The sequence below is a fragment of the Oncorhynchus mykiss genome, chromosome 12, assembly GCF_013265735.2.
Source record: "Oncorhynchus mykiss isolate Arlee chromosome 12, USDA_OmykA_1.1, whole genome shotgun sequence".
NCBI lineage: Eukaryota > Metazoa > Chordata > Actinopteri > Salmoniformes > Salmonidae > Oncorhynchus > Oncorhynchus mykiss.
The window spans coordinates 16,822,487-16,847,526 of NC_048576.1; the positions used below are offsets into that span (position 1 = coordinate 16,822,487).

General features: G+C 42.4%; 1 protein-coding gene across 1 annotated transcript in view; it reads left to right on the forward strand.

The window, feature by feature from the left end:
- Positions 1-25,040, forward strand: part of LOC110536801 (zinc finger SWIM domain-containing protein 6) — a 74,857-nt gene that overhangs the window by 34,672 nt on the left and 15,145 nt on the right. Inside the window, exons 2-8 of the mRNA XM_036937055.1 lie at positions 8,395-8,751; positions 10,454-10,602; positions 10,781-10,931; positions 17,314-17,484; positions 18,011-18,202; positions 18,345-18,491; positions 21,720-21,866. Of these exons, the coding sequence (XP_036792950.1) occupies positions 8,395-8,751; positions 10,454-10,602; positions 10,781-10,931; positions 17,314-17,484; positions 18,011-18,202; positions 18,345-18,491; positions 21,720-21,866 (1,314 nt within the window). The remainder of the gene's footprint in view (positions 1-8,394; positions 8,752-10,453; positions 10,603-10,780; positions 10,932-17,313; positions 17,485-18,010; positions 18,203-18,344; positions 18,492-21,719; positions 21,867-25,040) is intronic.

Here is a 25,040-nt window from a genome sequence, read left to right on the forward strand (position 1 = left end):
TGCAGGTTTTCCTACTTACAAAGCATGTAGAGGTCTGTAATTTTTATTATAGGTACACTTCAACTGTGAGAGACGGAATCTAAAACAAAAATCCAGAAAATCACATTGTATGATTTTTAAGTAATTCATTTGCATTTTATTGCATGACATAAGTATTTGATACATCAGAAAAGCAGAACTTAATATTTGGTACAGAAACCTTTGTTTGCAAATACAGAGATCATACGTTTCTTGTAGTTCTTGACCAGGTTTGCACACACTGCAGCAGGGATTTTGGCCCAATCCTCCATCTAGATCCTTCAGGTTTTGGGGCTGTCGCTGGGCAATACAGACTTTCAGCTCCCTCCAAAGATTTTCTGTTGGGTTCAGGTCTGGAGACTGGCTAGGCCACTCCAGGACCTTGAGGTGCTTCTTACAGAGCCACTCCTTAGTTGCCCTGGCTGTGTGTTTCGGGTTGTTGTCATGCTGGAAGAACCAGCCAGGACCCATCTTCAATGCTCTTACTGAGGGAAGGAGGTTGTTGGCCAAGATCTCGTGATACATGGCCCCATCCATCCTCCCCTCAATACGGTGCAGTCGTCCTGTCCCTTTTGCAGAAAAGTATCCCCAAAGAATGAGGTTTCCACCTCCATGCTTCACGGTTGGGATGGTGTTCTTGGGGTTGTACTCATCCTTCTTCTTCCTCCAAACACGGCAAGTGGAGTTTAGACCAAAAAGCAAAATTTTTGTCTCGTCAGACCACATGACCTTCTCCCATTCCTCCTCTGGATCATCCAGATGGTCATTGGCAAACTTCAGATGGGCCTGGACATGCGCTGGCTTGAGCAGGGAAACCTTGCGTGCGCCGCAGTAATAGAGTGATTTTATTTCAGCTTTTATTTCTTTCATCACAATCCCTGTGGGTCAGAAGTACATACACTCAATTAGTATTTGGTAGCATTGCCTTGAAATTGTTTAACTTGCGTCGAGCCATCCCGGATCCGGGATCGTGACTACATCCTCAAGCCCATTACCATAACGCAACGTTAACTATTCATGAAAATCGCAAATGAAATGAAATAAATATGCTAGCTCTCAAGCTTAGCCTTTTGTTAACAACACTGTCATCTCAGATTTTCAACCATAGCAAAACAAGCATTTGTGTAACAGCATTGATAGTTAGCATAGCATTTAGCGTTAGCATTCAGCAGGCAACATTTTCACAAAAACCAGAAAACCATTCAAATAAAATAATTTACCTTTGAAGAACTTCTGATGTTTTCAATGAGGAGACTGTCAGTTAGATAGCAAATGTTCAGTTTTTCCTGAAAGATGATTTGTTTAGGAGAAATCGCTCCATTTTGTGCGTCACGTTTAGCTAAGAAAAAAACCTGTATCCAGGATTGTGTAAATCTATCCACAAGGTCATTAGCATAACACAACATTAACTATTCATGAAAATCGCAAATGAAATGAAATCAATATGCTAGCTCTCAAGCTTAGCCTTTTGTTAACAACACTGTCATCTCAGATTTTAAAAAATATGCTTCTCAACCATAGCAAAACAAGCATTTGTGTAACAGTATTGATAGCTATTGATAGCTAGCGTTAGCATTCAGCAGGCAACATTTTCACAAAAACCAGAAAACCATTCAAATAAAATAATTTACCTTTGAAGAACTTCGGATGTTTTCAATGAGGAGACTGTCAGTTAGATAGCAAATGTTCAGTTTTTTTTTTTATTTGTGCAGGAGAAATCGGTCCGTTTTCTGCGTCATGTTTGGCTACCAAAAAAACCCGAAAATTCAGTCATTACAACGCAAACCTTTTTCCAAATTAACTCCATAATATCGACAGAAACATGGCAAACGTTGTTTAGAATCAATCCTCAAGGTGTTTTTCACATATCTATTCGATGATAAGTCACTCGTGGCAGTTTGGTTTCTCCTCTGTTCAAAATGGAAAAATGCACACACCTGGAGATTACGCAATAGTTTCGACGGAGGACACCGAGCGGACACCTGGTAAATGTAGTCTCTTATGGTAAATTTTCCAATGATATGCCTACAAATACGTCACAATGCTGCAAACACCTTGGGGAAACGACAGAAAGTGTAGGCTCATTCCTTGCGCATTCACAGCCATATAAGGAGACATTGGAACACAGCGCCTCAAAAATCTGGCTCACTTCCTGTATGAAATTTCATCTTGGTTTCGCCTGTAGCTTTGGTTCTGTGGCACTCACAGACAATATCTTTGCAGTTTTGGAAACGTCAGTGTTTTCTTTCCAAAGCTGTCAATTATATGCATAGTCGAGCATCTTTTTGTGACAAAATATTGCGCTTAAAACGGGCACGTTTTTTTATCAAATAATGAAATAGCGCCCCCATAGGTTAAAGAGGTTAAGTTGGGTGAATTTTGGCCCATTCCTCCTGACAGAGCTGGTGTAACTGAGTCAGGTTTGTAGACCTCCTTTCTCGCACATGCTTTTTCAGTCCTGCTCACATATTTTCTATGGGATTGAGGTCAGGGCTTTGTGATGGCCACTCCAATACCTTGACTTTGTTGTCCTTAAGCCATTTTGCCACAAATTTGGAAGTATGCTTGGGGTCATTGTCCATTTGGAAGACCCATTTGCTACCAAGCTTTAACTTCCTGACTGATGTCTTGAGATGTTGCTTCAATATATCCACATAATTTTCTGCCTCATGATGCCATCTATTTTGTGAAGTTCACCAGTAGCTCCTGCAGCAAAAAAAAACCACAACATGATGCTGCCACCCTGTGCTTCACAGTTGGGATGGTGTTCTTCGGCCTGCAAGCCTCCCCCTTTTCCTCCAAACATAATTATGGTCATTATGGCCAAACAGTTCTATTTTTGTTTCATCAGACCAGAGGACATTTCTCCAAAAAGTGTGATCTTTGTCCCCATGTGCAGTTGCAAACCGTCATTATAGGACTCGTTTTACTGTGGATATAGATACTTTTGTACCTGTTTCCTCCAGCATCTTCACAGGGTCCTTTGCTGTTGTTCTGGGATTGATTTCCACTTTTCGGACCAAAGTACATTAATCTCTAGGAAACAGAGCGTGTCTCCTTCCTGAACGGCTGCGTGGTCCCATGGTGTTTATACTTGCGTACTAATGTGTGTACAGATGAACGTGGTACCTTCAGGTGTTTTGAAATTGCTCCCAGGGATGAACCAGACTTGTGGAGGTCTACAATGTTTTTTCTGGGGTCTTGGCTGATTTGATTTGATTTTCCTATGACGTCAAGCAAAGAGGCACTGAGTTTAAAGGTAGACTCAAATTATGTCAATTAGCTTATCAGAACCTTCTAAAGCCATGACATTATTTTCTGGAATTTTCCAAGCTGTTTAAAGGCACAGTCAACTTAGTGCATGTAAACTTCTGACCCACTGGAATTGTGATTCGGTGAATTATAAGTGAAATAATCCAACAATTGCCAAAACTATAGTTTATTAACAAGAAATTTGTGGAGTTGTCGAAAAACAAGTTTTAATGACTCCAACCTGACTTCAACTGTAATAGCACTGGATATATCTAATTTACAGACATTATGCCACTTTGGAGAGGTTTAGGGACACTTGGAAACCCGAGACCACACCTGACAACGTTTACTAAAACATCTGCCCATTTCTAAACTCAGCAAAAAAGAGAGATTTTTTTCAGGACCCTGTCTTTGAAAGAGAATTCGTAAAAATACAAATAACTTCACAGATCTTCATTGTAAAGGGTTTAAACACTGTTTCCCATGCTTGTTCATTTAACCATAAACAATTTATGAACATGCACCTGTGGATCGGTCGTTAAGACACTAACAGCTTACAGACGGTAAGCAATTAAGGTCATAGTTATGAAAACTTAGGACACTAAAGGGGCCTTTCTACTGACTCTGAAAAACACCAAAGAAAGATGCCCAGGGTCCCTGCTTATCTGTGTGACCGTGCCTTGGTCATGCTGCACGGAGGCATGAGGACTGCAGATGTAGCAATGGCAATGAATTGCAATATCCGTACTGTGAGACGCCTAAGACAGCGCTACAAGGAGACAGGACGGACAGCTGATTGTCCTCGCAGTGGCAGACCACGTATAATAACAACTGCACAGGATCAGGACATCCGAACATCACACATGCGGGACAGGTACAGGAAGGCAACAACAACTGCTCCATTTACACCAGGAATACACAATCCCTCCATCAGTGCTCAGACTGTCCGCAATAGGCTGAGAGAGGCTGGACTGAGGGCTTGTAGGTCTGTTGTAAGGCAGGTCTTCACCAGACATCACCGGCAACAACGTCGCCTATGGGCACAAACCCACCGTCGCAGGACCAGACAGGAGCTGGCAACAAGTGCTCTTCACTGACGAGTGGCGGTTTTGTCTCACCAGGGGTGATGGTCGGATTCGTGCTTATCGTCGATGGAATGAGCGTTACTCCGAGGCCTGTACTCGGGATCGATTTGGAGGTGGAGGGTCCGTCATGGTCTGAGGCGGTGTGTCACAGCATCGTCGTACTGAGCTTGTTGTCATTGAAGGCAATCTCAACACTGTGCGTTACAGGAAAGACATCCTCCTCCTTCGTGGTACTCTTCTTGCAGGCTCATCCTGACATGACTCTTCAGCATGACAATGACACCAGCCATACTGCTCGTTTTTTGCGTGATTTCTTGCAAGACAGGAATGTCAGTGTTCTGCCATGGCCAGCGAAGAGCCCGGATCTCAATCCCATTGAGCATGTCTGGGACCTGTTGGATCGGAGGGTGAGGGCCATTCCCCCCCAGAAACGTCCGGGAACTTGCAGGTGCCTTTGTGGAAGAGTGGAGTAACATCTCACAGCAAGAACTGGCAAATCTGGTGCAGTCCATGAGGAGGAGATGCACTGCAGTACTTAATTTAGCTGTTGGCCACACCAGATACTGTTACTTTTGATTTTGACCCCCCTCTTTGTTCAGGGACACATTATTCCATTTCTGTTAGTCACATGTGTGTGGAACTTGTTCAGTTTATGTCTCAGTTGTTGAATCTTGTTATGTTCTTACAAATATTTACATATGGCAAGTTTGCTGAAAATATACACAGTCGACAGTGAGAGGACGTTTTTTTTTGTTGCTGAGGTTAGTTAGGTGTATCAATCCCATTTTTATATTCTGATGTTCACATGTTGTGGAAACCATGTGATGTGTTTCCAGCTCTGGGCTTCAATAATTCACTTTTAACTTGTCAGTCAAAGATTTATTTCAAAATAAAAAAAACAAAGAGTTGTTTTGTGTGTGCTTGATCTTTTGTTTTCTGAACTATGCAACCCCTATCTATCTTCTGATCATTTTCTCATCATCTCCCATATCATCTTTCCAAATATACCACGTTTTGGCATGTCAGAATCTTGCAATTACACATGAATAGCATTTACTTTTGCGTATGTCTATTTAGGCAGCAATCTCAATTTTGCTATTACATCTAAGAGGTTAAGGGTTAAGTCTGATTGTCGTGCAGCGCTAAGCAGTATTATGTTCTGTAGTGGTAGTTAAGGGTTGTTTTGGTAAGTAAGTAAGGGTTAAGTCTGATTGTCGTGCAGCGCTAAGCAGTATTATGCAAGCTACAGAGCAGAAGAGGGGAAGTGCATTACAGAATGCTGAGCTCAGGGCTCTGGCACGTCGCCAAATATCTCTTCACACACTCAGCTGAGGGCTTTCCAAGCTTCCCACCAGCCCAGCAGTCTCCTCCCCTGTTTTGGAATTCTCTCTGCCTCTCCCATCTCTTTCTCCCTCCTCCCTCTCTCTCTCTTTCCATTCCTCTTCTCTGACGTCAGTAGTTCAGCTGTGGACCATGCATGACCCGGGTTGGGCCATATAAAACAGGGGAGTGCCCTCAGTGTTAGTGTGTGTGCGAACTAGTACAAGCAACTGCCAACCGGGGGATGTACTTACGCAACCATGTGTGTGTAAAAGGTGATCCCCTGTGTCGTTGTGTCAGCTGACTGCTAGGAAGGAAATGGAGTAAAAGGAGGGGGTTCTCCCTCTTTCTCTCTCCTCTCGTCTACCTCTGTCTCTTTGCTCGCTGCTCTCTTTGTCACTCACCTTCTCTCTCCCCCGTCTTCTGTTAGTCATGTCTGAGTGTGAGTTTCCTGTATTCTGATTGAGCAAAAGCCTGTTGCGAAGCAAAACGTGTGTGTGTGTGTATGCTGTCTCCCAAACCTCCCCTGTGACAGTTATTGAATTCTTATAAAATCAATCTCAGACCAAAGGACTATTTGTCCCCTGCTTATTAATAAGCACTGATTTTAGGATCAGCTTAGCCAGATCCAGGCCTTATGTCAACCCTTAAAAGTTTTAGGGCAAAGTTGACCTTTGACCCACACTCTAGGACATCTGAGGCTTTCAGACTAAGCTATGGATGTTCGGTCTTATCATTTTGTATGTGCAGTGTATGTGGACACCGCTGTTTCAAATGAGTGGATTTGGCTATTTTATCCACACCGTTGCTGACAGGTGTATAAAATCGAGTACACAGCCATTAATCTCCATAGACAAACATTGGCAGTAGAATGGCCTTACTGAAGAGCTCAGTGACTATCAACGTGGCACCGTCATAGGATGCCACCTTTCCAACAAGTCAGTTCGTCAAGTTTCTGCCCTGCTAGAGCTACCCCGATCCACTGTAAGTGCTGTTATTGTGAAGTGGAATTGTCTAGGAGCAATAACAGCTCGGCCGCGAAGTGGTAGGCCACACAAGCTCACAGAACGGGACAGCTGAAGCGTGTAGCGCGTACGTTCCAAACTGTCTCTGAAAGCAAGATCAGCACAACAACAGTTCGTTGGGAGCCTCATGAAATGGGTTTCCGTGGCCAAGCAGCTGCACACAAGCCTAAGATCACCAAATGCAATACCAAGTGTTGACTGGAGTTGCGTGAAGCTCGCCGCCATTGGACTCTGGAGTGGTGGAAACTTGTTCGCTGGAGTGATGAATCACACTTCACCACCTGGCAGTCTGAAGGATGAATCTGGGATTGGCGGATACCAGGAGAACGCTACCCGCACGAATGCATATTGCCAACTGTAAAGTTTGGTGGGGGAGGAATAATGGTCTGGGGCTATTTTTCATGGTTCAGGCTAGGCCCCTTAGTGCCAGTGAAGGGGAATCTCAACTCTACCTCAAACAATGACATTCTAGATGATTCTGTGCTTCCAACTTTCTGGCCCAACTTTGGGGAAGGCCCTTTCCTGTTTCAACAAAGCAATGCCCCCGTGCACAAAGCGAGGTCCATACTGGAATGGTTTGTCGCGATCGGTGTGGAAGAACTTGACTGGCCCACACAGACCCTTGACCTCAACCCCATCAAACACCTTTGAGATTAATTGGAACGCTGACTGCGAGCCAGGCCTAATCGCCCAACATCAGTGCCCGACCTCACTAATGCGCTTGTGGCTGAACGGAAGCAAGTCCCTGCAGCAATGTTCCAACATCTAGTGGAAAGCCTTCCCAGAAGAGTGGAGGCGGTTATAGCAGCAAAGGGGGGACCAACTCCATATTAATGCCCATAATAATGTTTGACGAGCAGGTGTCCACATATTTTTGGTCATGTTGTGTAGATACACCATTTCAGCCCATCAATATCAGGCTCACAGAGGATTCTTAGTAGACAGTCAGGAAAAGTAGCAATGTGATACATTAGCATATTATAGTGGGGAGAGCCTGATCCAGAGCTTCCAGTACTGGGTAGTAGAACCTCTCCTCCTGGTGTCTGTGTGTGTACTTTGAGAAAGCCCCAAATAAAATGGGTACCTTTGTTTGGACTTCCCCTTTCTCCTCAAGCCAAAAAACTGCTAAATAGTTAGCCGGGTAGCTATTTCGGGGACTGAGTGGTGCAGTGCCAGAGGTGTCACTACAGACCCGGGCTTGATCCCGGGCTGTATCCCCAATGAGTGACCTCTTAGCCAGAGAATGTCAGGTTTATAGAAAATAGGTGTGTGGGTGGGGGGGATTATGAGTGCGTGAGTGACGGCTGAGCTCTATTGCATTAGGAGGGCATCACTCGTCACACCGAGGGACTCTAGAGATCATCAGTTTGACCTTTTCCCCAGAGAGAGAAAGACGAGAGCGATGTTCCCCTCTCTTCGCTTCAGGGACGGCTCTTTCTCTTCCCCCCCTTACCATTGTAATCTGACTAGTAGCTAGTTGGTACAGTGGGTCTTCTGCACGTATTGGATGCTAAGCCACACACCCACAGGTTAATGACAACAACATGAATGCCATTGGGGTGTTCAAATATTCCGAACATGACTTTGTTACGCACTTCTGTGTAAAACTATTAGGATACATGAATACAATTTGATTGACTACTTGATTGATTGACTGACTGATCGTCTAATGGTTCTCCTCTTTTCTTTCTCAGGGTTCCACCTCAGCGGAACGGTAACAGAACCGGCCACGCCGTCGGAATCCGAGCTCGTCTGCAGCGTGAGTGTCAGCTTCGACCGCTGCAAGATCACCGCGGTCACGTGCAGCTGTGGCAATAAGGACATCTTCTACTGCGCGCACGTGGTAGCGCTGGCCCTGTACCGCGTACGGAAGCCCGAGCAGGTCAAACTGCACCTGCCCATCTCAGAGACACTGTTCCAGATGAACAGAGACCAGCTGCAGAAATTTGTCCAGTACCTGATAACAGTACACCACACTGAGGTGCTGCCCACTGCTCAGAAACTAGCTGATGAGATTCTATCAACAAACTCTGAGATCAACCAGGTCCATGGTGAGTGGGTGTGTGTGTGTGTGTGTGTGTGTGTGTGTGTGTGTGTGTGTGTGTGTGTGTGTGTGTGTGTGTGTTTTTCTGGAATAGATTTCCCCCTGGCTGATATGATTGGCTGGCTCCATTTAATCCCTACCGGATATGATTGCAAACTTGACTTTCATTGAAATGAAGCTGCAGCAATGTGGTGCTTTCAGAGCAGGGCAGGGAAGAGAACAAGAAAGATGTAAATGTAACAGAAAAATTACCTATGTTAACACATTCCTTTAGGAAAAAGACAGGTGCTGCCGATTTAACACTGCAATCGTCAAGGCAGAGATCATGTACACTATGTGGACACCTGCTCGTTGAACATCTCATTCCCAAATCATGGGCATTAATATGGATTTGGTCCCCCCCTTTGCTGCAATAACAGCTTGCACTCTTCTGGGAAGGCTTTCCACTAGATGTTAGAACATTGCTCCTCCTCCACCAAACTTTACAGTTGGCAATATGCATTCGGGCAGGTAGCGTTCTCCTGGCATCCGCCAAACCCAGATTTGTCCGTCGGACTGCCAGATGATTAAGCATGATTCATCACTCCAGAGAACGCGTTTCCACTGCTCCAGAATCCAATGGCAGCAAGCTTTACACCACTCCAGCTGACTCTTTGTATTGCGCATGGTGATTGTAGGCTTGTGTGGCTGCTCGGCCATGGAAACTCATTCCATGAAGCTCCCGACAAACAGTTCTTGCGCTGACATTGTTTCCAGAGGCAGTTTGGAATTTGGTAGTGGATGTAGCAGCCAAGGACAGACGATTTTGACGCGCTACCCCCTTCAGCCCTCTGTGATCCTGTTCTGTGAGCTTACTTCTACACCACTAACATCACATACTTTTGTATTTATAGTCCTGTGTAGCTCAGTTCGTAGAGCATGGCGCTTGCAACGCCAGAGTTGTGGGTTCGATTTCCACGGGGGAATTCCCCAAAGTATGAAAATGTATGTACTCACTACTTTAAGGCGCTTGTCTGCTAAATTACTAAAATGTTAATGTAAATATATAGTTTATGTGTAGCCCATGTATCTGATGCTGTCTGGACTCTTTTTGGCAAGACCGCATTAGCATCAGATACATGACCTACATATAGTAAGACAGAGGGGCACTGTTTCGCTGGCTTGGATGCTTTCTCTGGTGAGATGGTTTCAGCCACACACACATGCACACACACACACACACACACACAAGGACCGACATCCCTTGGAAGAACTAGGTGCTGAAGAGAATACACATGCACACATATGAGTGTTGTTGTGAGCCAGGTTAAAGTTGGCGGCTGCACATTGCACTGTTCTGGATGCTGGAATTGTTTAGGATGAACGTGCGAATGTAACCTACTTTTTGAAGTGAATTGTTTGACAATCTGATAAAGACATGACTGGTTGTGTTCATGGCACATTAAAAGAGGGGGGTGGGGCTCAGACTGGCCTCTGCCTGGGGCCTTCAAATCACCTCCCTGTCCATATGAGCAACACTAATGTAGTGTGTGTGTGTGTGTGATGATACTTTACTGAAGCTGGTGTCATATGAGGTCTATTTTCATCTTGCTTGGTTTTTGTTTGTGTCTGAGAGAGCCCAATGCTTTTGCTGAGACATGGAACATCATTAAATCTAAATAATGAGCTGTGTATGTGAGACTAACCTCTCTTTGTGTCCATGTGTGTAGGGGCCCCAGACCCCACGGCAGGGGCCAGTGTAGATGATGAGAACTGTTGGCACCTGGATGAGGAGCAGGTCCAGGAGCAGGTGAAACTCTTTCTCTCACAGGGAGGATACCATGGCTCTGGGAAACAACTCAACCTGCTGTTCAGCAAGGTAACATATACAAAACACACACACACACACACACACACACACACACACACACACACACACACACACACACACACACACACACACACACACACACACACACACACACACACAGCCCTTGTCTCTTTGCTGACCTCTCTCCCTCCCGCTCTCTCCCCCTCTCCCTCCCTCTCTCCTCTAGGTGAGAGAGATGTTGAAGATGCGTGACTCCAACGGTGCCAGGATGTTAACGCTGATCACAGAACAGTTTATGGGCGACCCTCGTCTGGCACTGTGGAGACAACAGGGAACCACCATGACCGACAAATACAGACAGCTGTGGGATGAGCTAGGTAAGAGGCAAGGCACACACACACACACACACACACACACACACACACACACAAGGACCGACAAGGACCGACATCACTTGGAAGAACTAGGTGCTGAAGAGAATACACATGCACACATATGAGTGTTGTTGTGAGCCTGGTTAATGTTTGATTTTGTGTGTTAGTCAGTGGTGTTAGACCTACAGTGCCTTCAGAATGTATTCATACACCTTCACTTACTCCACATTTAGTTGTGTTACAGCCTGAATTCAAGTGATTTAAAAAATAAATTAAAAAAATTGTACTCATCTACACACACTACCTAATGACAAAGTGAAAACATGAGTGCGCATTTCTTGAAAATGAAATGCAGAAATATCTAATTTACATACAGTAAGTATACACACCCCTGAGTCAATACTTTGTAGAAGCACCTTTGGCGGCGATTACAGCGGTGAGTCATCTTGGGTATGTCTGTATCAGTTTAGCTGGGTTCTACTAAGCTAACATATGGAATTGTTTTAAGATTGTCATACCAGGGATAATTTAGCTATTTTATTTAGAGTTTTAGGACCCCTTTAGGTATAAAAAAAGATATATACATACAATTATTTGATGAAACATTGAATTTGGCCCTACTGCTATTGCCCAATAGAAACTCATTGAATAACAGTTCATATTGAGATGTGTCTGTTACTTGAACTCCGTGAAGTATTAATTTGGGCTCCAATCTGAGGTGCAGTTAACCTGTCTAACCCCTCGCCAGCAGCCAATGAAATTGCAGGGCGCCAAATACAAATCAACAGAAATCTCATAAATCTAATTTCTCAGAAATACAAGTATTAGGCACCATTTTAAAGATGCAATTCTCGTTAATCCAGCCACTGTGTCTGATTTCAAAAATTCTTTACAGCGAAAGCTCCACCAACGATTATATTAGGTCACCACCAACTCACAGAAAAAAACAGCCATTTTTCCGGCCAAAGAGAGGAGTCACAAAAAGCACAAACAGAGATAAAATTAATCACTAACCTTTGATGATCTTCATCAGATGACACTCATAGGACTTCATGTTACACAATACGTTTTGTTTTGTTCGATAAAGTGCAAATTTATATAAAAAAAATCTCATTTTACAATGGCACGTTACGTTCAGTAGTTCTGAAACCTGCGGTGATTGTGCAGAGAGCCACATGAATTCTCAGAAATAAAAATTCTAGTGTTATGCATGGAACTTTAGATACACTTCTCCTTAATGTAACCGCGGTGTCAGATTTCAAAAAACTTTACAGAAAAAGCATAATCTGAGAACGGCGCTCAGAGCCCAAACCAGGCAGAGAAATATCCGCCATGTTGGGTAGTCAACATTATTCATAAATAGCGTTATAAATATTCACTTACCTTTGATGATCTTCATCAGAATGCACTCCCAGGAATCGCAGTTCCACAATAAATGCATTTTTTGTTCGATAGTGTCCATTTATGTCCAATAACTTCTTTTGTTAGAGCGTTTGGTAAACAAATCCAAAAGTGCGATCGGGTCCAGTCGGACGAAACGTTCAAAATGTTATATTACAGGTCGAAGAAACTTGTCAAACTAAGTATAGAATCAATCTTTAGGATGTTTTTATCATAAAAGTTCAATAATGTTCCAACCGGAGAATTCCATTGTCTGTAGAAAAGCCATGAGAGAGCTAACTCTCTCGTGACCGCGCGTCATGAGGCTGTGACACTGCCAGACCACTGACTCAGAGTTCTGGGCTACCTTCAGACTAGTCTTGTGAGGCTTGTGGGTGTACTAGAGCAAAACAATATTAGTGTGGCGCCCAAACTGTTCGGGCACTACAGACGCAGATCGGCGGTACCGACTTCAGACACGTCCCGTGACGCCATTGGCGGACTTTGGGGATTGAGACGCAGCCCATGCAAAAGAAATGACATCTCTAGTTGAACCTCTCTAGGGTGTGTGCACTAGCATCCCACCTGGCCAACATCCAGTGAGATTGCAGAGCACCAAATTCAAATACAGAAATACTCATTATAAAAATTCAGAAAATATACAACTACTTTACATTGGTTTAAAGATTAACATCTTGTGAATCCAACCACGGTGTCAGATTTCAAAAATGCTTTACGGCAAAAGCATACCTTACAATTATTTGAAAACATAGCCCAGCAGACAAATCCTTACAAACAGTAACCAGTCAAGTAGAAGAGTTACACAAGTCATAAATAGAGATACAATTAATCACTTACCTTTGATGATCTTCATATGTTTGCACTCAGAAAACATTTATTTATCCAATAAATGTTCCCTTTGTTCAATAAAGTCTCTCTTTATATCCGAAAACCTCCATTTTGTTTGCGCGTTTTCTTCAGTAATCCACAGGCTCAAACGCAGTCACAACAGGCAGACAAAAAATCCAAATTGTATCCGTAAAGTTCATAGAAACATGTCAAATTATGTTTATATTCAATCCTCGGGTTGTTTTTAGCCTAAATAATTGATAATATTTCAACCGGGCAATAACGTCGTCAATATAAAAGGTAAACAAGAAAGGCACTCTCTTGGTCGTGCACATGAAAAAGCTCTGTGACACGGCAGGGTCCACTCATTCAGACTGCTCTTACTCCCTCACTTTTCAGAATACAAGCCTGAAACAATTTCTAAAGACTGACATCTAGTGGAAGGCATAGGAACTGCAATTTGAGTCCTAAGTCAATGGATACTGTAATGGCATTGAATAGAAAACTACAACAACAACAAAAAATCCTACTTCCTGAATGGATTTTTCACAGGGTTTTGCCTGCCAAATAAGTTCTGTTATACATTATTTTAACAGTTTTGGAAACGTTAGAGTGTTTTCTATCCAAATCTACTAATTATATGCATATCCTATCTTCTGGACCTGAGTAGAAGGCAATTTAATTTGGGCATGCTTTTCATCCAAAATTCCAAATGCTGCCCCCTACCCTAGAGAAGTTAAACATATATGGATTTTAATGGGGATGTTTTTATTATACTATTTAGATTTCCACGGAGGCGCGGACATCGACTCTAGGGGGTGAAGTTGGATGGGGAGCGGTGGTGAACAGCAAGCTTAGTTTTTCCACAGATTTTTCAATGGGATTCAAGTCTGGGCTTTGGCTGGGCCACTCAATGACTTTCACATTCTAGTTCTGAAGACATTCCAGCATTGCTTTCGCTGCATGCTTGGGGTCATTGTCCTGTTGGAACGTAAATCTTTGCACCAGTCTAAGGTTGTTTGCACTCTGAACCAGGTTCTCATCAAGGATTTGCCTGTATTTGGCTCCATTCATTGTTCCCTCTATCCGTACCAGTCTCCCAGTCCCTGCCGCTGAAAAGCATCCCCATAGCATGATGGTGTGATGAGCTGTGCCTGGTTTTCTCCAGACATAGCACTTTGCTTTCAGGCCAAAGAGTTACATTTTCATCTCATCAGACCACAGAATCTTTTGCCTGAGTCTTTCATGTGCCTTTTTATAAACTCCAGGTGTACTGTCATGTGCCTTTTTATAAACTCCAGGTGTACTGTCATGTGCCTTTTTTATAAACTCCAGGTGTGCTGTCATGTGCCTTTTTATAAACTCCAGGTGTGCTGTCATGTGTCTTTTTATAAACTCCAGGTGTACTGTCATGTGCCTTTTTATAAACTCCAGGTGTGCTGTCATGTGCCTTTTTATAAACTCCAGATGTGCTGTCATGTGCCTTTTTTATAAACTCCAGGTGTGCTGTCATGTGCCTTTTTATAAACTCCAGATGTGCTGTCATGTGCCTTTATTATAATCAAATGTATATGTCACATACACATGGTTAGCAGATGGTAATGCGAGTGTAGCGAAATGCTTGTGCTTCTAGTTCTGACAATGCAGTAATAACCAACGAGTAATCTAACCTAACAATTCCAAAACTACTACCTTATACACACAAGTGTAAAGGGATAAAGAATATGTACATAAAGATATATGAATGAGTGATGGTACAGAAGGGCATAGGCAAGATGCAGTAGATGGTATCGAGTACAGTATATACATATGAGATGAGTAATGTAGGGTATGTAAACAAAGTGGCATAGTTTAAAGTATAAACTCCAGGTGTGCTGTCATGTGCCTTTTTATAAACCACAGGTGTGCTGTCATGTGCCTTTTTATAAACCACAGGTGTGCTGTCATGTGCCTTTTTATAAACTCCAGGTGTGCTGTCATGTGCCTTTTTATAAACCACAGGTGTGCTGTCATGTGCCTTTTTATAAACCACAGGTGTGCTGTCATGTGCCTTTTTATAAACCACAGGTGTGCTGTCATGTGCCTTTTTATAAACCACAGGTATGCTGTCATGTGCCTTTTTATAAACCACAGGTGTGCTGTCATGTGCCTTTTTATAAACTCCAGGTGTGCTGTCATGTGTCTTTTTATAAACTCCAGGTGTGCTGTCATGTGCCTTTTTATAAACCACAGGTGTGCTGTCATGTGTATTTTTTATAAACTCCAGGTGTGCTGTCATGTGTGCTGTCATGTGTCTTTTTATAAACCACAGGTGTGCTGTCATGTGTCTTTTTATAAACTTCAGGTGTGCTGTCATGTGCCTTTTTCTCAGATATGTAATCCGTCTGGCCACTCTCCCATAAAGGCCAGATTGGTGTGCTGCAGAGATGGTTGTTCTCCCATCTCAGCCAATTAACTTTTTAGTTCTGTCAGTGGTCATTGGGTGCAAGAAAATCTAAACATTTTCCCACTTTGTCATTTCGGGTTATTGTGTGTAGATGGTGATAAAAAAATTGCCTGAAGGCACTATCTCTCTGCACATTGTGATATGACGACTGATTGCATGATGGGTAGTGTTTGGCATGTATCAGGAGTGTATTGTCAGTCTGTTATGTATTTGTAGGGTGTGAGCTATATGTTTTGTGAAATATGCTTTTTACAACCTAAAATGTGTTCTGATATTGTGAGCTGGGTATTTCGCTCTCTCTCTCGTTCGCTCTCTCTCTTTCTGTCTCCCTCTATTTTTCTTTCTTTCTCTCTTTCCCTCTTTTGACAGAACAGATGAATTGTGGGCTGAATATTCAAATTAGACCCATCCATGGAAATAAAGGGGGATGGGAGCAGGGGGGTGAAGTGGTGTTTGTGTGTCTGTGCATGTGTGTGGATTTCTGTGTGAGTGTGTGTCAGGAGATAAATCCATCTTGCTGAGCCCAATATTGTTTTAATGAATGTGTGTTGGATCATTTGGAGTCTGAGATGCTGGTTCTCATCTGGCTTAGGTTGGTGAGGAGGGAGAAATAGAAGCCATGATTTCTCACTGCGGACGTGTGTGTGGGTGCCAGCCAGCTGAAGGAGACCACTGGATGTACAGTGTTGAATGTGTTTCTGTGGTCCCTCTCGCTTCCTTTCCTCTTGTCATAATGAACCACAGCTGAAGTAGCTGTGCGTGAACACTGAACTGTACACTGTCCATATTCACGATAAGCAGGAAGGCTTTAGGAATTATTCCTTGTTAGTGTCTAATCGGGGGAGAGTCTAGATAGACCCTAGTCTAGTAACCAGATCCAGTAGAACTTAGCCCTAGCCTCGCTACGACATCCAATAGTAACCTGCCCAAGCAACATCCCATAACCACAACCCTGTTGTCATGGTAGTTGATTGTTGGAAGTGTATTATTTATCCCCCCTTTCTTTGTCTGTTTTGGTTTCTTTCTCTCTTTCTGTTCTAAGGGTAGTTCATCTCTTATTTCTGGATCATTTGAATCCATCATCATGCTTTTAATGTTTTGGAGAGTCCCCCTGCTTGATGGATGCACATTCTGCTCTTCCCTTTGTCTTCTTTCCTTCTCTCCCTTTCTGCAATCTTGCCTCCTCTTCATTCCTTCTCTTAAATTTCTTCACTCCCGACTTTTCCTTCCCATCTCATCCACTCTGTTTTCTCCCCTCTCCTCTCTCTTCTTTCTGTTGTCCTTGATGCCATGCAAAGACAGAGGATAAAGTGACTCTTCCCACCTTCCTATCTCATCCCCCTCTCCTGTTCTTTAGCTTCACCTCTCACTCCTCGTGTCTCATTCTGTCATCTGTCCTCTTTCTGTTCATTTTTCACTGTTTTTCCCTGTTTTCCTGCATACTTATTTTTGATGCCTTCGGTTTACTCTCTAAATCTCTCTTCTTTCCTCTGCCTCTATCCTTCCCTCCCTCCCTTCATCCATAACCCATCTCCTTTTCAGCTCATGCTTCAGGTAATCAAAGTGTGTGTGTGGTAGGCATGTGTTTATTGAAAAGATAAACGCAAGGTCCAAAACCTTTTAATGGTATCTAGTGTTCCCTTTTCATAGAATGAAATGACATGATTCAAGGATGAATAATAATGACAGAAACATCCTTTGTGTGTGTAGGTACCCTGTGGATGTGTATTGTGCTGAACCCCCACTGTAAGTCGGAGCAGAAGTGTGTGTGGCTGAGACAGCTTAGACGGTGGAACAGCATCGATGTGTGTCCATGGGAGGACGGAAACCATGGCAACGAACTACCCAACCTCACACACGCACTACCGCACGGCAACCCAGGTGAGAAAACGCACACGTAGACAGACAAACATGCACACATCTCACACACACCTGACCAACACACTGCCTCAGGGCACCTGCCACCTAGGTGGGACAACCACACTGAGCGTGTGCGAGAAAAGCCTCCTTCTTTTTATCATGTTCTCTCTGTCGATCCCTCGCTCGGTCTCCATGCCTCTTTTAATCAACTCTCTCCCTCTCTCCATGTCTCTGCCCTACGAGCTGTTCTTATTCGTTTCTCTGTCTGATGGAATAAGCCCAATAACCCAAGCGGGGTCTTATAGCTACGGCTGCCCCTGTCCCTGTCTGAGCTAAATTAGAGAAAATACCCTTTAAAAATGTATATGAGGCTTCTGAGTAGGAACAGTGCAGCGAATGAGCATTTCACCCAGGAAGCTTTAGCTTTAGGTGGCTGATCAAAGCAACGTTTTTTAATGAATATTTTCACATTGTCCTCTTCTTTCGCTCCTCTTTTCTACCCACCCTCACCCCTCTCCCTAATCGCCCTCTCACCCCTCTCTCCCAGACTTGTCGTCTCGTCCTCATAGGACAGTGTTTACGAGGGCCATTGAGGCCTGCGACCTGCACTGGCAGGACACACATCTGCAGCGCGTCATCACACATGACCTCTGCACACACACACACACACACTGTCCCCACGACAACCACGGTAGTGGAGGGGCACTGTTTGACGCCCGCGGATGGCCCCTCTGGCACGGTGAGTGTGTATTTGTGTTGACAATGACGAAAGGGGGGGAGGGATTTAGAAGGTAATTTTGGGGATTTTTTTGTTTTATTTAGTTGAAGTAGCTTTGGTTTTGGTAGTCTATTGAAGTCCCCCCCTCCCATCACTCTTGCAGAGCACGTCCCAACAGCGTGTGCGAGGGTTGACGCGCTGCGGTCACATGGTTATCCCAGGGAAGCCTTGCGATTGGCCATTGCTATTGTCAACACACTCAAACGGCAGCAACAGAAACAACTACAGCTCCTCCGCAACCACAAAAAAGGTCAGTTCTTCATCGTTTCATTTCTACTGTTTCACTAAAGGACGGCCTCACTCTCACTCCTGTCTTTGTCTGTACCTGTATGTTAACCATATAATACCAGCGTACTAACTGGAGGGACAGTATATAAACTGTAATATCAATGTACTAACAGTGTATTAGCTGTGTATAAACCATGTAATAATAGTGTACCGCACCTGGGGTCTCTAACTCTGAATGATTGGCTATGAAAAGTCAACTGACATTTAATCCTGAGGTTGCACCCTCTACAACCCTGTTGCACCCTCTACAACCACTGTGATTATTATTATCTGACCCTGCAGGTCATCTATGAACGTTTGAACATCTTGGCCATTTTCTGTTATAATCTCCACCCGGCACAGCCAGAAGAGAACTGGCCCCCCCTCAGAGCCTGGTTCCTCTCTAGGCTTCTTCCTAGGTTCTTGCCTTTTTAGGGAGTTTTTCCTAGCCACTGTGCTTCTACACCTGCGTTGCTTGCTGTTTGGGGTTTTAGGCTGGGTTTCTGTACAGCACTTTGTTACATCGGCTGACGTAAAAAGGGCTTTATAAATACATTTGTTTGTAATAACTGTGGTAATAGTTAGTAGTGTATTAACTAACTAGAATAATAACAGTGTAACTAGAGTAATAACAGTGTAACCTGTGTAACCTGTAACTAGAGTAATACCAGTGTATTAACTGTGTAACTAGGGTAATAACAGTGTATTAACTGTGTAACTAGGGTAATAACAGTGTAACTGTAACTAGGGTAATAACAGTGTATTAACTGTGTAACTAGAGTAATAACAGTGTATTAACTGTGTAACTAGGGTAATAACAGTGTATTAACTGTGTAACTAGAGTAATAACAGTGTATTAACTGTGTAACTAGGGTAATAACAGTGTATTAACTGTGTAACTAGGGTAATAACAGTGTATTAACTGTGTAACTAGGGTAATAACAGTTTATTAACTGTGTAACTAGAGTAATAACAGTGTATTAACTGTGTAACTAGGGTAATAACAGTGTTAACTGTGTAACTAGGGTAATAACAGTGTAACTGTGTAACTAGGGTAATAACAGTGTAACTGTGTAACTAGGGTAATACCAGTGTATTAACTGTGTAACTAGAGTAATAACAGTGTATTAACTGTGTAACTAGGGTAATAACAGTGTATTAACTGTGTAACTAGGGTAATAACAGTGTATTAACTGTAACTAGGGTAATAACAGTGTTAACTGTGTAACTAGGGTAATAACAGTTAACTGTGTAACTAGGTTAATAAGTGTTAACTGTGTAGCTAGGGTAATAACAGTGTATTAACTGTGTAACTAGGGTAATAACAGTGTATTAACAGTGTTAACTGTGTAACTAGGGTAATAACAGTTAACTGTGTAACTAGGGTAATAAGTGTTAACTGTGTAACTAGGGTAATAAGTGTTAACTGTGTAGCTAGGGTAATAACAGTGTATTAACTGTGTAACTAGGGTAATAAAAGTGTTAACTGTGTAGCTAGGGTAATAACAGTGTATTAACTGTGTAGCTAGGGTAATAACAGTGTATTAACTGTGTAACTAGGGTAATAACAGTGTATTAACTGTGTAACTAGGGTAATAACAGTGTATTAACTGTGTAACTAGGGTAATAACAGTGTATTAACTGTGTAACTAGGGTAATAACAGTGTATTAACTGTGTAACTAGGGTAATACCAGTGTAACTGTAACTAGGGTAATAACAGTGTTAACTGTGTAACTAGGGTAATAACAGTGTATTAACTGTGTAACTAGGGTAATAACAGTGTATTAACTGTGTAACTAGGGTAATACCAGTGTATTAACTGTGTAACTAGGGTAATAACAGGGTATTAACTGTGTAACTAGGGTAATACATGTGTTAACTGTGTAACTAGGGTAATAAGTGTTAACTGTGTAGCTAGGGTAATAACAGTGTATTAACTGTGTAACTAGGGTAATAACAGTGTACCTGTAACTAGGGTAATAACAGTATTAACTGTGTAACTAGAGTAATAACAGTGTATTAACTGTGTAACTAGGGTAATACCAGTGTATTAACTGTGTAACTAGGGTAATAACAGTGTTAACTGTGTAACTAGGGTAATAACAGTGTATTAACTATGTAACTAGGGTAATAACAGTGTATTAACTGTGTAACTAGGGTAATACCAGTGTATTAACTGTGTAACTAGGGTAATAACAGTGTATTAACTGTGTAACTAGGGTAATAACAGTGTTAACTGTGTAACTAGGGTAATAAGTGTTAACTGTGTAACTAGGGTAATAACAGTGTTAACTGTGTAACTAGGGTAATAACAGTGTTAACTGTGTAACTGGGTAATAACAGTGTTAACTGTGTAACTAGGGTAATAACAGTGTATTAACTGTGTAACTAGGGTAATAACAGTGTATTAACTGTGTAACTAGGGTAATAACAGGGTATTAACTGTGTAACTAGGGTAATAACAGGGTATTAACTGTGTAACTAGGGTAATACATGTGTTAACTAACTAGGGTAATAACAGTGTGTTAACTGTTTAACTAGGGTAATGTGTGTTGACTAACTTGCGTGTATTGACTGTAACTAGAGTAATGCGTGTATTGACTGCGTAACTAGCGTATTAACTGTAACTAGAGTAATATGTGTATTAGCTGTGTAACTAGAGTATTAGCTGTGCAACCAGAGTATTAGCTGTGCAACCAGAGTGTTAGCTGTGCAACTAGAGTATTAGCTGTGCAACTAGAGTATTAGCTGTGTAACTAGAGTAATGCGTGTGACTGCGTAACTAGAGTAATGCGTGTGACTGCGTAACTAGAGTAATGCGTGTATTAACGGTGTAACTAGTGACTTTAATTAGAGTATTAACTGTGTAACTAGAGTAATACGTGTATCTGTGTAACTAGAGTATTAACGGTGTAACTAGAGTAATATGTGTATTAACTGTAACTAGAGTAATACGTGTATTTACTGTGTAACTAGGATATTAACTGTGTAACTAGAGTAATATAACTGTGTATTAACTGTGTAACTAGAGTAATACGTGTATTAACTGTGTAACTAGGGTATTATGTGTGTAACTAGAGTAATATGTGTATTAACTGTGTAACTATAGTAATAGCTGTGTAAGTAGAGTATTAACTGTAACTATAGAATAGAATGTGTATTATCTGTGTAACTAGAGTAATAACCGTATGTGGTCGGTGTCCTCTCCAGAGCTGCTCCATAAAGGCATGACGTCAGTCACTAACATGGAGGGCTGGGTGGGCCACCCCTTGGACCCTATTGGCACTCTGTTCAGCACCCTACTGGACACGGGACGGGGAGACGAGGAGGGGGGCAACGCCTTCCTAGACTTCTCAGGTACACGTAGGCACACACTTTCTCACTCTCTTTCCTTCATATTTAATGCATTGTAATTCGACAGTTTTTTTTATTCTGCTCCATCTCTTATTCATGAGCTGTGATTAGAGGATGGCTGAGGAAGAAATTAGTGATGTCATCAGTGATGATTGGGTGTGATTGGTTCTGTCAGACGGGCCCTAGTGTTCCTGTTCTTCTAGGCCAGACACTGTGTGTGTGCGTCATTAAATAGTACCCGCAAAACTCCAGTCTCAACGTCAACAGTGAAGAGGCGACTCCTGGATGCTGGCCTTCTAGGCAGAGTTGCAAAGAAAAAGCCATATCTCAGATTGGCCAATAAAAAGAAAAGATTAAGATGGGCAAAAAGAACAGACACTGGACAGAGGAACTCTGTCTAGAAGGCCAGCATCCCGGAGTCGCCTCTTCACTGTTGACGTTGAGACTGGAGTTTTGCGGGTACTATTTAATGAAGCTGCCAGTTGAGGACTAGACACTTTAATTTACTTGCTCAGTTGTGCACCGGGGCCTCTCACACCTCTTTCTTTTCGAGTTAGAGCCAGTTTGCGCTATTCTGTGAAGGGAGTAGTTGGTCGAGATCTTCAGTTTCTTGGCAATTTCTCACATGGAATAGCCTTCATTTCTCAGAACAAGAATAGATTGAGTTTCAGAAGAAATTTATTTGTTTCTGGCCATTTTGAGCCTGTAATCGAACCCACAAATGCTGATGCTCCAGATACTCAACTAATCTAAAAAAGGCCAGTTTCATTGCTTCTTTAATCCGAACAGAAGTTTTCAGCTGTGCTAACCTAATTGCAAAAGGGTTTTCTAATGATCAATTAGCCTTTCAAAATTGTAAAGTTGGATTAGCTAACACAACGTGCCATTGGAACACAAGAGTGATGGTTGCTGATAATGGGCCTCTGTATGCCTATGTAGATCTCCCGTTTCCAGCTACAATAGTCATTTACAACATTAACAATGTCTACACTGTATTTCTGATAAATATTATGTTATTTTAATGGACAAAAATGCGCTTTTCTTTCACAAACGGGGACATTTCTAAGTGACCTAAACTTTTTAATGGTAGTGTACAGTATATACACATACACACAGTATCAGTCAAAAGTTTGGACATAACTACTCATTCCAGGGTTTTTCCTTATTTGTACTATTTTCTACATTGTAGAATAATAGAGAAGACATCGAAACTATGCAATAACACATATAGAAAAGTAAAGTACCCCAAACCATCACACCGCCTCCTCCATGCTTCACAGTGGGAACCACACATGCTAAGATCATCGGTTCACCTACTCTGCGTCTCACAAAGACACGGCGGTTGGAACCTAAAATCTCAAATTTGGACTCATCAGACCAAGGACAGATTTCCACCGGTCTAATGTCCATTGGTGTCCGTGCTTCTACACCTGCATTGCTTGCTGTTTGGGGTTTTAGGCTGGGTTTCTGTACAGCACTTTGAGACATCAGCTGATGTAAGATGGGCTTTATAAATACATTTGATTTGACAGTACTGGTTTCTTTGCAGCAATTTGTCCCTGAAGTCCTGATTCAACCAGTCTCCTCTGAACAGTTGATGTTGAGATGTGTCTGTTACTTGAACTCTGTGAAGCATTTATTTGGGCTGCAATTTCTGAGGCTGGTAACTCTGTGTCTTCCTTTCCTGTGCCGGTCCTCATGTGAGCCAGTTTCATCATAGCGCTTGTTGGTTTTTGCGACTGAACTTGAAGAAACTTTCAAAGTTCTTGACATTTTCCGAATTGGCTGACCTTCATGCCTGAAAGTAATGATGGACTGTTGTTTCTCTTTGCTTATTTGAACTGTTCTTGCTATAATATGGACTTAGCCCTATTTGGTAAAAGACCATCTTCTGTATATCACCCCTACCTTGTCACAACACGAGGTGTGTGTATACAGTGGGGCAAAAAAGTATTTAGTCAGCCACCAATTGTGCAAGTTCTCCCACTTAAAAATATGAGAGGCCTGTAATTTTCATCATAGGTACACTTCAACTATGACAGACAAAATGAAGAAAAAAAAATCAGATTGTAGGATTTTTAATGAATTTATTTGCAAATTATGGTGGAAAATAAGTATTTGGTCACCTACAAACAAGCAAGATTTCTGGCTCTCACAGACCTGTAACTTCTTCTTTAAGAGGCTCCTCTGTCCTCCACTCGTTACCTGTATTAATGGCACCTGTTTGAACTTGTTATCAGTATAAAAGACACCTGTCCACAACCTCAAACAGTCACACTCCAAACTCCACTATGACCAAGACCAAAGAGCTGTCAAAGGACACCAGAAACAAGCACATCAAACATAGATCATTGTGAAGCCCTAAGAGACTTTGGCCTTGGTTGAAATAAGTCATTTTGGTGCAGACTGTAGACTATATCCCTATCTGGTGTGTTGTTGCTGGGGGTAAAACTAGCGCCTGGACACCCAGTAGCTCTGCATCACTGAAATGGTATGTTGTAGTGTTCTGGGACAGCGCAGAGCTAATTTCATAATAATGGAGGTGACTGTATTGTAGGTTATTATAGTTTTGTGTTTTTATTTCTATTCGTTTTTAAGGTTTTATTTGAAATTCAGTTTAGTTTTAGTTTGTTTTCAGATCCACTTTCTTCGTTTTTTTTTAGTTAAAGTTTTATAAAAATGTATTTAGTTTTTATATTATTTAGTTTTTATGTTAGTGACAGAAAGAAGCCTATCCAAAACACTGTTTGTGGGGGGATGTCACTTCTTGCCACTGTGGGGCAGTAATGTATAAGGTGATGGGTCAGGTCATAGGTTAGGTTTAAAGGTAGACTCAGTGAGATGACGTAGATACATGAAGTAAACAGTAGTAGTGGGTCAACAACCAGGAGCGTTGAAGCGCGAAGCTAAACTTCTTTACTGTTTTGGTCCAATAGCTACCAGGTTGTAGCAGCGTAAAGCTAAACTTCTTCACTGTTTTGGTCCAATAGCTACCAGGTTGTAGCAGCGTAAAGCTAAACTTATTCACTGTTTTTGGTCCAATAGCTACCAGGTTGTAGTAGCGTGAAGCTAAACTTCTTCACTGTTTCGGTCCAATATCTACCAGGTTGTAGCAGCGTGAAGCGAACCGGTGCATATGCGCAGATACTCGTTCTTGCATCGTGCTCATCTCAAAAG